The sequence below is a fragment of the Sciurus vulgaris genome (genome assembly GCF_902686455.1).
Source record: "Sciurus vulgaris genome assembly, chromosome: 17".
NCBI classification, from domain to species: domain Eukaryota; kingdom Metazoa; phylum Chordata; class Mammalia; order Rodentia; family Sciuridae; genus Sciurus; species Sciurus vulgaris.
Window position 1 is genome coordinate 16,914,913 of NC_136478.1, and position 14,553 is coordinate 16,929,465.

The following is a 14,553-nucleotide window of genomic DNA, read 5'->3' on the forward strand; positions in this document are numbered from 1 at the left end:
CGTACACTTCACATATGGTCATATGAGAACGAAAGCCTCGGGTCATGGGACTTAGGAACTATCTGAGGTTTTGCAGGATGCGTCCTTCACATCAGTGCAACTGCCTGCACGAGACCGTTTCCTACAGCAGCAATCTTTGGGATTAAGGAAAAACTCATCAGTCACTCTTGGGGGAAAATGAGATCAGAAATGAGTGTCTGCCTTAAGAATGGAAATTAACTTTTGTTCAGCAAAATTCTTGCTAACTAGATTTGGAAATCTAAATGCCGTGTTTTCAAACTCTTAACACCCGACAAAAATAATGCTAGTGTGAGTAAAGTTGGTAGTTTACTTGTAGTAATATAATTTTAAAAATTTAAAGATCTTTTCTGGTGATTTCAAATGCTTTTGAAACATTATAAAGATAATTAAATCATAAAACAATGGTTATGTGAAAACTAATGATTTTTAATGAAATAGTTACCTTATCTGAAGCTCACAGCACAGTCTGTTTAAGGGCCTTGTTCCTCCAGAAAAAGCTCAATTTATCTGGACGGGGTTAAGATGCACAATTCATTCCATCTTCTTTCTATGACAGTCTTTCCTAATAAGGTGATTCCCGATAGTTGGATTTCTAAAAATCCAAACACTTTACAATTTTTATGCTAACTCCTCCCTACCACCACATCTGTGAAAGATAAAAATAGAGGATTGGCCAAATATATAATGGTCCATTCACTACGTAGGAGACTGCTGAGTTGTTAAAACCAAGATAGATGTGTATTGCATGGTCTGGAAAGATGCCTGTAACAAAGTTAGAAAAGCAAGTTGTACCATGGCATGTTGGTGCACACCTAAAATCCCAGTTACTGGGGAGGCTGAGGTAGGAGGATCACAAGCTCAAGGCCAGCCTTTGAAACTCGGGGAGGTGCTGGGTATGAAAGATGGTGGAATGAGACAGACATCATTACCCTATGCACATGTATGATTACACAAATGGTATGAATCTACATTGTGCACAACCATAGGAATGAAAAGATGTACTCCATTTGTGTACAATGAATCAAAATGCAGTCAGTAAAAATAAAAAAATAATTAAAAAAAAATAAATAAATAAAACAAGAAGGGCTGGGGTTGTAACTCAGTGGAAGAGCACCCCCCATACTTACCCTTTGCCCCCAAAAGACTAAGTTGTAGAATAACATTTGTATGCATGACTTAGTCCAATTGCTTTTAAAATTCTTGTATGCACACTTCAGTCTTTTGAGCAGAAAAAGGTCTAGAAGAATTCACATTAAACCATTAACTGTGCTTGCCCTTAGGGAGCAGAATGGGAGAAAAGAAGAACCATTGTATGTTTTCTGATTTGCTTCTATGAACAGGCAGCAGGATCCGGTGATTAGAGCTCAGGCTGCTGAGATTTGAATCCAAACTCTATTACTTACTTAGCTGTGTGATCTTGGGTAGGTTACTTAACCTCTCTGATCTCAGTTTCCTCAGCTGTAACAATAGTATCTCCCTGAAGTGTCTGAGAATTAAATGAGCATAATTATATACACATATAACATGAGTTAAATACAGGTAAAATGCTAAGAACTATACCTCTCACATAGTGCCACATATTTTACTGCAAATTTTATAGATTAATTGAAAATCCCCAGCAACCAGCCCTGCACAAACAATATGAAATAATATGTATCAGGGCTGGGGTTGTGGCTCAGTGGTAGAGTGCTAGCCTAGCCTGTGTGAGGCACTGGGTTCGATTCTCAGCACTGCATACAAACAAATAAAGGTTCATCAACAACTAATAAAAAAAGAGTAATATGTCTGGGGATGGGATGATAAAAAAATAAAAAGCCCCAGGGAATTTTGATCATCAGCTAAACTTGCTATTGAATCAGAAGCCAAAGGCAGGGCTAAGCCAGTGGGAATGGGGTTGAGTCCCAGCTGGGGAATGCAGGAGAATTCTGGAAGCGGAAAAAGACCATAAAAGACAAGAAAACTGCAGGTCTGAAGGCCGGGTGGGAAGCGCTGGCTGGAGGGACTCCGCGGGGAGAGGGCAGGGTGTGGGCCTGGAGTCCTGCCCTGGCTTGTGTGGGAGAGCCCACAAGCAGCTATTTTCCCCCTGCCTGAATTTATGACAAGATGGGGCGCGCTGGGCAAAGGTAGTCAGCAAGCTGCCAGCCTTGGCTGCTTGGTCCTCTACCTGGGCCCCTGTGAGCAGAAGCCCGCCTCCTCAGAGCTCCAGGGCCTTGGAGACATTTCCCACTCAGGACAGTTAAAGCCTCAAGGCCTCTGGTCACCCAGTTTGGGGTGAGAAGCCAGGCCTATAATCCCCTCTGGCCCTACCAGTGCCCCAATGCACACCATAGTCCTGTCCCTGCTGCTCGCTGGGTTTGACAAGAGTCTGAAGAATTCTGATGGTAGTTCCTGCTTATCTATAGAATGACTGGCCCTTGCCTTGCCACAGTCCTCAAATTTGGGGGAGGAACCTTCCTAGAGAAATGTATGAGCTTTCCTGTACACGATGAATTCCAGAGAATCAGAGGCTTCCTGAAGCAAATGAGGCCCACAGGTCAGAACCCTGGGCAAAGTAAACCTACTTTCCCAAGTATTCAGTGCAGGTTTTCTAGTTTTCTTGATAACAGAAATATCATTCTAAACTAATCTTAAGTGGTTCTTTATTTTTTGGTGCTGGGGATTGAACCCAAGGCCTGGTGCACGAGAAACCACTGATACCACTGAGCTATGCTCCCAGCCCTCTGCTGTAGTCTTTGTGGTGCTGGGGATTAGAACCCAGGGCATTGTGCTTGTGAGGTAGGCAGTTTACCAACTGAGCTATACCCCCAGCCCTCTCATGTAGTCTTCAATCAGTAAAAGCGGAGTGACTGAGATTGAGGGGAAAGAGAAGAGGCTGAAACTGCACCGTCTTAGCCCCAATCGCCCCATTTAACCCCTAAGTTACCACAGTCCTAGGAGAAAACAGACCTCTTCTCGCTAGGGCTCTTTACGGCCTCGTGAGGGAGGCAGCCCACCAGTCCTCCCACCTCCTCTCTGTGTGGACCTGGCCCTGAGCCCTCTCCTCAGATTTTAGACTGTGACAGACCCAGAGTTGTGAGCTCAAAGCTGGCTTGGAGTGGGAAGGAATCCGTCTGCTGGGCTTGATTTCCGAGGGCCAGGCACTTGGGTTCGGTGCCCAAGCAGCAAGACCCCAGCTTCTCGAAGTTCAGCAGCATCAAGGCAGCCGCAGCCGGCAGGGATTTCAGTAGCTGGGGGAATCTGCAGACCATTGACACTCCAGGTGACCCAGAATAGGAACAGGGGTGCAGGATTTGGATGGGGAGCGGGAGGAAGGGAGACAGACCATAGAACTCCTCAACTCAGAGTCCGGGTTGGGGTGGGACGGGTGAGGAAAGACAGAAGAGGAACAAACAGAAGCAGGGCCTGCTGAGAACTGTCAGTGTGAGTGATATGGGCCTGGTATCTGAACCCTCCCCACTCTCCCCATCCTAAAAGGAGGCCGAGCTCACTGGACAGAAGTGCCCCCACCACTCCAGCTTCTGGTGATTAACAGAGGCCTTGGGAGGGAACAGGAATTCAAAGCTCTCGGGTCAGAAGTCAACTATTTCCCATCTTCCTCCAGTTTGGCTGGGTTCACTATCTTTCTCACTCCCACCCAGATTCCCAAATGGTTAGTAGCTCACACTTAAGGGGTCAGACCTGGGTTCAAAGCCTGTCTCTACAACTTGCTAGGTGGGTGACCATGGCTAAATCACACAACTACAAGCCTAGGTTTCCAAGTCAGTTAAAGGGGGCCCATTCCACCCACCCCAGGAGGCTTTTGGGAGGATTAAAGGGGCTTATTACATGAAGTACATAGTGTGATTCTGGAATGCAGTAAGCTCTCAATAAATGGTATTTAGGTTGATATTTTGTCAACCCTTCCAAGCCAGCTCTGCTGCCAGACTGGTGACGGTGGGTAACTAAATGAAAAGATGGGGGAAGCCCACAGACAGACAGCATCCTCTAGTCTGAGAAACGTCAAGGGAGTCAAGAAGGGAGCTGGAGGTGGGACCTGGTGGCCCAGTACAGAAGAGACTTTGGGAACGCTGGACTCCATAGGGCTACAACAGGGGCCTCAGCTGTCTCTCCTGACTTTGCTGCGCTACCTCCTCCGTGGAGGGGCGAGACCATTCAAGCTGCTTCCACGCTGCCTGCTGCTCACCGGCTCCCCCGCCTCACGCTCCATGCTCCAGCCAGATTGAATGATTTCAGTTCCTGGAACCCATCGTGCTTGCTCTTCCCCTGCCAGCACATTCTCTGCCGCCTCTACTGCCCCAGATCTTCCTCAGCCTCCAATTCAGACATCATTTCCTACAGGTCCCTCCAAAAACATGTCAGCAACCCTTGCTACAGGACTCTATTATTCCCTTTCATCCCCCATTCAATCTCTCTCACACACACGAGTATTTATTTTGTCTGTTTCTCCACTAGCATATAAGTGACCTTTGAGAGGTTTTTGCACATTTTGTTCACTTATGTATCCCCAGGACCAGGTACCGTTGTACCTGACACTTAGTAGGTATTCAACTAAATAGTTGTTGAATGAGGGATTCATTATTAAAATTGTCTTGTGGGCTGGGGATGTAGCTCAGGGGTGGAGAGTTTGCCCAGCATGTGTAAGGCCCTGGGTTCAATCCCCCGAACGGAATGAAACAAAACAAAACAAAAAAAAAAAGAAAGAAAAAGGAAAAAAACATTGCCTAGGGAGGACTTTTCCTCTAATCAGAGCTCACTGAGGTCAAGAGCAGTGGGCCTTGCTTACCTCTGAATATCCAGCACCCAGTAGATATGCAAAAACACTTGTTGGCTGAATGACCATTTCAACTTGGCCTTGGATCTCAGACACTTCACTTCTCTATAATAAGGGAGAAGCTGAATTTGACCATACCAGCCAAATGAGAAGGTTGCTGCCCTCCTCCACACTGGCCAGGACTAAAATCTCACCCAGGAAGATGTTTTCACCTGAGGAATTCACAGCCCTTTCCAGATTTCCTTCCTGCTTTAGGGTAAAGAAGCATTAGGCAAATAATGGGAAAAATATTTTCTTCCAACACAAAGGACCAAGTACATAATAAAGACCTGCTGTCTCTTAGCATAGGACCAGATGAGAAGCAGGAGTCCAGAAAGGGTGGGTCTGGTAAGAAGACTTGTTGGAGTTGGAGAACCCAGAAGAGATCCAGTTACTTCAGGACAGAGAAAAGCTGACATCTCAGTGGAAGACACAGTGCTGGGATCCTCAGGTAACCCTCATTTAACCCAGCAATTGTGCTCCCTGGTATGTACCTAACAGATATGGGTATATAGGTTTATCAAAAGATGTGTACATTCAGACGTGGTACACACTTGTAATCCCAGTTGCCCAGGAGGCAAGGCAGAGAGATTGCAAGTTCAAGGTCAGCCTCAGCAACTTAGCTGTCTCAAAATTTAAATAAATAAATAAATAAATAAATAAATAACAAGGGCTGGGCTATAGCTCAGTGGAAGAGTGCCTACCTAGCATAGGTAAGGGCCTGGGTTTGATTCCCAGCACCACCAAAGATAAATAAGATAAAAACAAAAAAAAGAGTTGACGGAGGGCCGGGGAGATAGCTCAGTTGGTAGAGTGCTCGCGCCTCGCAAGCACAAAGCCCTGGGTTCAATTCCCGGCACTGCAAAAAAAGTTGATGGAGCACTATTAGTAATAGCCAACAACATTACTCATATGTCCATCAACAGAACACATATATGGTCAATAGGAGGATACTATAGAACAATGAGAATCAACTACAGATGTGCCCAGAATTATGCAAGAATCTCATGATGTACAGTGAAAGAAGCCAGATCCAAGAGGACATAATGTATGATTCTTACATAAAATTCAAATACAGGCAAATTAATCTATGGTATTTGAAGTGGGTGCAGTGGCACAGGCCCATAATGCCAGCAACTTGGGAGGCTTAGGCAGGAGGATTCCAAGTTCAAGGCCAGTCTCAGCAACTTAGTGAGACCCTGTCTCAAAATTTTAAAAAAGGACTGGGGCTGGGGGCATATAGCTCAGTGGTAGCACTCCTTGGTCCAGTCCCCAGTACCTACCCCCTGCCACACACACAAAAGGAAGAATGGTGGCCATCTGGAGGGAAGGAGCATCTGAAGGGCTAGCAGTGCTGTCTTGTGTCCTTCTCTCCCTCCCTTCCCATCATCCTCAAAATGCTTTGCAGAGAGATAGGTTGCAACCTCAGGAACTCCATGCTCATTGTGAACAATGCCCTCCTTATGCAGCAGGAAGGAGAGGACACCTGCATGGTAGCCTAGGAACAGAGTGCCGTGGAGGAGGTGGAAGGGAGACTAGAGGTTTGAGACCTGCTCCCCAGGTACCACTGATGGCGATTAGCGCAGAGTCTTCTGCAATCAACCCTATTCTGCTGTGGAGCCAGGAAGGCAACCAGCTGGGCTCAAAGGCCCAGTTCCCCAACCTTCATTCCTCAGAGGCTGTGGAGGCAGCCAACCAGGATTTAAAATCTGTCCTTACTGCCGATCGCCCCAGTGACCCCATTTCACAACTAAGGGGAAGTTATCATCACCTGCTTTGCAAGATAGCCATAAACAGAAAATAACTAACATTAGACTAAGTTCCCCAAAGGCAAGGACTTTGTTTGGTTCATTGCTTTAGGTGTAGTTCTAGATGAGGGTCTGATATACATGGACGCTAAATACATGTTTATTGAAAGGATGAAAAAGGCAGAGCCCAGAGGAGGGACTTTGAACTAAAAAGCAATTTTACAGCAAACACTGAAATAATCATCCTCGAATTAACTCATGCTCAGGTTCATTACCGAACTTTGACATTTCCTATGGTTAGCTTTCAATCATACCCAAAGGCTGACTAAGGGTCCATTGTACCTGCTGAGGGACCATGATGATGTCCTGGATGACTGTCATTAAGCTACCTCTCTTAATTGCTCTTCATTAAGGATGGGTAGACAAAGGTAGGTCTCTCACTCGTAATCACTGCACTAATACTACGCAAGTTCCAAGTTCCCAAGTCCCACCTCTTTTCTTCCAGACCACACCTGAAGGACTGTGGAGCCTAGACTTGTAGGGGTCACGGTAGGGGAACATTCCTGCTCTACTTCTCCAGATTAATCTCTTACTCTTAGTCTAGTCATGCCCCCACACCCTTCGAGACTGTATCTAAGCCAGCTCCCTCTACAGAAATGTTTCTGGAAAACCTAAAATAGAAGGAATACATGACTAGGGGTGTTATTGGTGGCTGTGGGACTGAGGATTCCAGCATTCCACTTCTTACTTTTTAGTATTTAAAAAAATGCCAGGAACTCAGGAATCAGAAACTCCCATTCAAATCCCCGCTGGTCCCTGCAACAATGACTTCAGTGAAACCACAACCAGTCAGATTTCTTCTGCAAAATGGGCTGAGCTTCACAAGGTCATCATGATTTGTGCAAATACCTACCGGGCATCCTATTAAGTACCATGTCCTGGACACATACCAAGAGGTAAAAGCCATGCCTGGAAGCCTCAAAGGAATCTGCAAGCTGTTCAGCCTGGAGAACTGAATACACAGTGTGCCTCTGTTTCCCCACCTTTAAAACCTCTGGCAGGGCTAGGTTTCAGAGTTTCTGAAGTTCCAACTCTGAGATTAAAAGCTCAAGTTACTTAATATTTACCTTACCTGCTTCAAGGGAATGTTAGGAGGATAAAGCAAGCTCAGAGTTGTAGAAGGACTTTGAAGGGGAAGAAACACATGCAAACAAGGCATTAATTATATCAGATAATTTCTTTGAGCTCAACTTCATAGACACCCATAATATTCATAACCCAGGGGCAAACAACAGGGGCAATTGTTTCTTAGCAATATGAAAACTGTTGTCAGCTTGGCCAATCTTGAGAGTTTGTATGTGCCTGCAGGATAACCCTTTCAACTGGCTGGATTCAGACTAGAGTGCTCGTGTTTAAGAGTGGGGTGGTGGGGTAGGTGCAATGGTCATGGAAGACCAAGGGTAAAAATACCCATAATTTTTGTTGGGGAGTCTTTGTTTAGAATTTAAATTTTAAATTTTTATTTATTTTTTAAGAGATGGGGCCAATGGTACATGCCTGTAACCCCAGCAACCACAAGGCTAAGACAGGAGGATTGTGAGTTCAGTCAGCCTCAGCAATTTAGTGAGGTCCTAAGTAACTTAGCAAAATAAAATATAAAAAGGGCTGGGGATGTGGTTCAGGGGTGAAGTGCCCTGGGTTCAATCCCTGGTACCAAAATAAATGAATAAATAAGAGATGGCAATCTCCTTATGTTGCCCAGGCTGCCGTTGATCTCGTGAACAACGGATCCTCCTACCTCAACTTCCCAAGTAGTTGGGATTTATAAAAGCACACCCCTGGCTTGGGAAATCTCAACTTACTGAGACCAATTGGGCCCCGAAAATTGCCTTTAAAGAAAATGTGGTAGCCCATTTCATAGGAAGCCTGCCCCATGTGAGCAGAGAGGCAAGGTGAGCCAAGCACATTATCATACTCTTTGTTTTAAAACCCAGGTGTGTTCCTATCACAAGCCCACCATTTTCACAACCATAAACCAGACATCCGAGAAAGCTGAATTTCCTCAAAAGGTTTAAAATGCCTTACGTCACTGGGAAGCACTGGCCAACTCAACCATGAAATGGAAAACCTGATCACTGCTTCCCCCCAGCAAACTCAAGCCTGGTGAAGTGACGGCTTATCTGATATTTCTTGCTTCAGTAAAAAAGATAAGGCACTGACAACACTCAAAACCATAGCCCGCTTTCAGACTAGAGCAGAGAACTTGACAATGGAGGGGGAGGGGTGTGGATTTGGCAGAGGTCTGGTTAGCAATAAAGCTTCCTCAGGGAGCCGGAATTGGATTTGGGGCCCTGCCCAAGTTAACGTTTTTTACAGGTTGGCTCAGTTGCAGTTTGTTAGCCAGCCAGTAATAAACTCATGTGCAAGAATTTAAAGTTTATGAGGCATGGCCTCTTAATGCCTCTACTTGGCTCCCTACAGCCAAGGGTTTAGGAGCCTGGCCTAGCCTGGGTGTTAATTGTTTTGTCAACGTGCAGAGTTATTTGGGAAAAAAAAAATTTTTTTTTCTTTTTCTTTTTTAAAGGCTTCTACAGATTCAAGGCCCTCAATCCTCTTTTGAAGAAACAAAGGAGAGCCCATTGGTCTTCCAGCACTGACACCCCCACACTCGGGTTATGGGCATTTGTGCCTAGGTTAAGGAGTACACTGATGAAAATACTAGGAAAATGCCAGGAGCCAATGGTACTTAATGTTTTGAAAGCCAAGTAACTATAAATCCCTTCTCAGAGAAATGCATAGGCACGTCCTCTGGAACTCCACCCAAGAATCCTGGGTTACACCCCGGTTTAAGAACGTGGGTTTGATCCCTGGGAGAACCCCCCATTGTCCTCTCCACTTGGAGGGAAAGAACTTCCCACCAGTCGGCAGCTGCGTGGGTCTCATGACACACTTGTTCTCCGCACCAAAACGACCCCCACTCAAGTTTTTGAACTTGGGGGGGGGGGAGTAATTAGATAAAAAATGTGCTTTGATCTCTCATCCACCGACATCATAGCCCAAAGCCGCTGGCTTGGGACACCACTCTCCTCCCGCACAAGTGATCTAGTATCCCAGTACCAAGACCTTGGGGGACGGGAGTATCCTTGGTGCGTGATGGCTTCAGCCCAGGTGTGCCAGGCCGTTTGCAGACAGGCTGCAGGGACGCAGGCCCTCCGGGAAGGGCAGGGTTAAGAGTGCATTCCAGCTGCCCGGGAAGAAGGGGGACGGGGGAGGGGAGCGCGGAGAAGAGAAACAGACCCGGTCTGTCTGTCGGAGACACAAAGCACGGTTCACAAAGGGGGCCCGAGAGGGGCGAAGGGGGCTGCCCGGGGCACGGCTCATCCCCACACCTGCGCGGGGGTTGGGGAGGAATGTGGACCGCGCATTCCTCCGCTGAGGCCAGTCGGGGAGAGCTTTCCACGTTCGGGCTGGGTGAGGGGCTCAGCCGGGAGGCATCAAGGGGTCAAGGCACGCAGCGGCTGCGGGGCAGGGAGGAGCTGGACGTTAGAGGGCGCTACGCTGTCCAGCCTTCTCCGTTAGCCATTCACTCTCACCCCAAACTCCAAAAGGTTTTCTGTGTCTCTCCGGAATCTGAGGTGGAGCCAGAAGTCCCCTGCCCTACCGTGGACACAACTTGCTAGGGTCACAACGCAGCGACCACGTGTGGTGTCCCGCAAGGAGGTTCCACACCAGCAGGCTTCGGGAGGGTCTTACCTTTTCTCATCGCCTGGCCGGGCTCTGGTTCCTTGCCTCCTACCTCCAAGGTCACTTCAGACTCCCCGAAGCCCACCCTACACGGCTCCGAAGCCGCGCAAGGCAGCCAGCAAACCTGTGCCTGAAAGGCAGGGGGGAAAGGGGAGGCTGAGTCACTGGCGTGCCCTATTCCAGGGAGTCCTTGCCCGGCACCGGCGGCTACCTTGGCCCCAAGGAGCCCAGCCCCAGGCTCTCCCGACGCAACCGTCGCGTGCGGACCCCGCCCGCCCTCCAGGGAGCAGTTCCGGTTAGGGCGAGGGCAAGGCACAGGAGTACCTGGAGTAGGAGGAGGAGGGACGCAAGAGGCCCCCTAAGGAACCCCATGGTCGGAGAGAGAAGGATGAAGAAGCTGCCGCGACGGCAGAACGGTGCTCTGCTCTACTCAGCGCCGCTTGGAGCACCGCGACTCGGGGGAGCCAGAGGGAGGAGGCCAGGTGAGCGCAGGTAGGCGCTGATTGGTCCAGCGTCACAAGTTCCCGCCCCCTCGCAGGTGGGGCAGAACCCGGCGGGCTTCTGGCCCTCGCGAAGCCGGGTCCCTAGTGCTCTTTTCAGGGGCTTTTCCAGCAGGGACTCAGCAGTCTCTCAGGTCCCGGATTCAAAGGAAAAAATGAAAACCCACTCCATTCCTCAACCTCCGCAGCATCAGAAGACAAATGTTTCTTTGCCTTGCGGCTACAGCTGAAAAAAAGTAGGGACGCATCTGAACTGTACTGAAAACAGAGGCTCCTCATTCATGCACCCGGAGGCGCTCAGTTGTCCAAAGCTTTGATGGAAGACGGGTGTGTCCCCCACACCCGGCTACAGCGGAGGCTGCTCTCTGCTTCTTTCTCCACTTCCCCTGATACCCACCCTCCCCGCAACCACCCACTGGGAGGACCTGGGGTTTAAAATTGGTGGTGTGGTCCCCAGAGACCAAGTTACCGAATCTGATTCTACTTGCAGGAGAATCTTTATTTCCGTTTCACAGATACACAAATGGGGGCTGGAAGAGAAGGCGCCAGAGTCTGGAAGCCCTAGTAGTACCAAAGGGTGCGAGGTAGCGGGATGGTTATTAGTGATTGACCCACAATCGCCAGCAACATCACCCTAATATGAATAGTGCTTTCCTAATTTTATGGAAAACGTAAATAAGGGCAATTTCTAGACGCATTTTTTTTTATTGGTCTGAAATATTGGATATAATCTAGTAAAAACTGTTTGCTGTGCGGTGATTCTCTCTTCAAAGATCTTTCCTACACCCTTCCTGGGAGATAAGTGGAGCAGCTGGGACTCGTTCCTCTACGTTACTCTTTCCACTACGTTAGACATGAAGGGCTTTCCTCTTCGACGCACTCAAGTGGGTTCTGGGCATAGAAACAGTTGTGAGGCTCAGTCACTCCACATGTCCCTTCCCCACTGAGATGAGTTTTCCCGGCCAGTCTCACCCTAGTTCCTTGAACCTCCCTTCCCTTCCGCTGCTCCCTGAGAATCCCAGTATGATGCCTCTTCATCCCTCTCTCCCCACCCCGCCCCCAGCTCAAATTTAAGTGTTTGAGGAGGGGACTGGACAGTTCAATTATAGATTCTTTGGCCTTCAAGGACTAACTTGGTAACCTACCCGTCCTTCTCACTACCAGGCCTCTGGCCAAGAGGTAGACCCTCATGCTACGACCGGAGGGAGTCCTTTCTCTATTCCTTGCCTAGCTTTGGCTCTGCACCCACACTGTCTGAGTTCGAATCCGGGCCCCACCACGTACTAATGCTGTAATTCAGTTCTCCATCTGTCAATGGAGCTATTACTCCATCGTAATAATGTCGTAATGGCTTGTAACAACTACCCTCTAAAGGTTTGCACTAGGATTGAACAAATTAACAGGTTTGAAACACTAAGCTCAGTACCTGGCACAGAGCAAGAGCCCAGTGTTGCCTGGTATTCTAGGATCCGGCTCATTTGGCCTCCTGCATCTTGCTAGACGTTTCTCTCCTGCCTGGAAGAGCCCGCGCCTCTCTCTCCGGATGGGGGCGCTTTCCAAGTCCAAGAGGAGGTTGGATGCCCGGGAGCCGGCGCTTGGCGACGGCGCAGGTCCAGACGGGACAGGGTGGCCCAGCCTATCCTTACCTCGTAGATTCCATCGCTCCCGCCCGGAGCCAGACAAGGCCATTAGGCGGACAGTTAAACACAAACGAGCCTCGGGATACAGGTCCTAATTAAGTAAAAGCCGGGCTGGAGGGCTGTAGAGCGCGCTCATTTCCGCCACCTTCCCGGGCGCTCAGCATTCCTGGCGCGCAGGGTTGGGGAGCGGGCAGGCAGGGGAGGGGAGAAATTGAGGGTAAGCCACTTGGACCACACGCTGTCTTCTCCGTAGCTCCCCTAGTCGGTCGTTCGTTCACATTCATTCATTTAACTGAATGACTCTCAATTCTGAATTTGTTAAATTTGCTGACAGCCTGCTGGGTGTCAAGCCCTGGGGATGCACTAGCAAACAAAACAAACGTCCTTGCACCCTTGGACTTTCCATCCCAGAGTGCAGAGGGATGTAAACAAATAAGTATTAGAAGGTAATATGTGCCGTGTAGAAGAACAAAAACAGAAGGAGAAGTGCAGATTCACCAACAGGAGGTAGGGTTGAAAGAAGCCAAGTGAGGCAGAAGGTGTTGCCATCTAGCAGGAAACAGGATTCTGTTTGGGTAGTTGAAGTCCTCTTGAAAGGTCCAGAGGAATGGCAGGGTTCAGCCTGGGCAAAACAGTCAGGCCCTGTCTTTAAAAAAAGAAAGAAAAAAAAAAAAAAAAAAATGGGGGTGGAGAATGGAGGTATGGGAAATTCCGGGATGGAGCAGAGGGAGCTGAAGCATGGGAACCCCCCACCTTGAAGGCAGCTATGGTTGAGAGAGGCAGCTCTACTGCCCAGAGCAGGGAGGGTGCAGGAAAAAAATACCCAGCATCTCTCAACTCTTGTCCTTCTGGTGTGAATCCACCAGACCAATCAGAAGCTTGAGGGCAAGAAAGGCAGGTGATGGGGCCTGAGGAGTCCTTCTCTCAAGGCTTTCTCTCTCTCTTTTTTCTTTTCTTTTTCTTTCATTCTCTTTTTTTTTTCCTTCTCCTTCTCCTCCTCCTCCTCCTCCTCCTCCTCCCCCTCCTCCCTTTTATGTGGAGTGGAACCCACGACCTTGCACCTGCTAGGCAAGTACTCTATTACTGAGCCAGTTTCCCTCTTGCCACCAAATTTTCTAGTGGATGGGAGCTGGGAAGCAAACAAGAAGCCTGGGGACCCGGCTAAGACATGGACATTTGAACAAGGACTCCAAGCAAGTGATGGAACAAGCCCCAGCTGAGCACATGGAGGGAGAGTATTCCAGGCAGACAAACATGGCAGAATGCCCGGGGCCGTTGATTACAAGGAACAGCAAAAAGAACTACTGGGGCTGGAGTGGAGTGAGCAAGTAGGAAATGAGTCAGAGGGCTTGGGAGGGAAAGGAGCACATCTTGAGGAGTCTCGCAGACCGTTGTAGCTTCGACTTGTACTTTGGGAAAGGAGGAAGCCACTGTTGGTTTTGAGTGGAGGAGTGCTGTTGAGGGGAGAAGTCTCTTGCAATCATCTGGGTGAACGATGGAATGACTTGGTTTGGATTTGTCATTGTGAAGGGGATAAGAAATGATTAGATTAAAAAAAAAATCAGAGCCAGGCATGGTAGAACATGCCTGTGATCCTGAGGTAGGAGGAATGCCAATTCACAGCCAGCCTGGGCAATTTAGTAAAACCCTTAAAAAAAAAAAAAAAAAAAAAAAAAAAGATTGAGGATGTGGCTCAGTTGTAGAGCATTTGCCTAGCAGGTACAAAGCCCTAGGTTGGGCCTCTATTAACAAATAAATAAATATTCTAAAAACATTTTTAAAAACACAATAGAATTATCATATGATTCTATAATTCTACTTCTGGAAGAGAAATTACTCAATAGAAGTGAAAACAGAGACTTGAAGGGATAATTGTATATCCATATTCATCATAGCATATTCATAATTGTGGAAAAGGGGGTGCCACCCAAGTGTCCATCAACAGACGAATGGGTTGACCAGATGCTCAACAGATATAAAGTTTTCATTTTGCAAGATGCAAGAGGTCCACGGACAGATGCCGGCAACAGTAGCATAACAGTGTGAATGTACTCATGCCTCTGAATCGCACACTTTAAAATGGTCTGTGC

At 48.0% G+C, this 14,553-nt stretch overlaps 1 protein-coding gene across 1 annotated transcript in view; it reads right to left on the minus strand.

Annotated features, from left to right (window-relative positions):
• CDH3 (cadherin 3) overlaps nucleotides 1-10,901 on the minus strand; it is a 44,654-nt gene extending 33,753 nt beyond the window's left edge. The window contains exons 1-2 of the mRNA XM_079116855.1: nucleotides 10,648-10,901; nucleotides 10,333-10,453 (exon numbers count right to left, since the gene is read on the minus strand). Coding sequence (XP_078972981.1) covers nucleotides 10,333-10,453; nucleotides 10,648-10,695 — 169 coding nt within the window. The 5' untranslated portion in view covers nucleotides 10,696-10,901. The remainder of the gene's footprint in view (nucleotides 1-10,332; nucleotides 10,454-10,647) is intronic.
• Nucleotides 10,902-14,553: the final 3,652 nt, after the last annotated feature.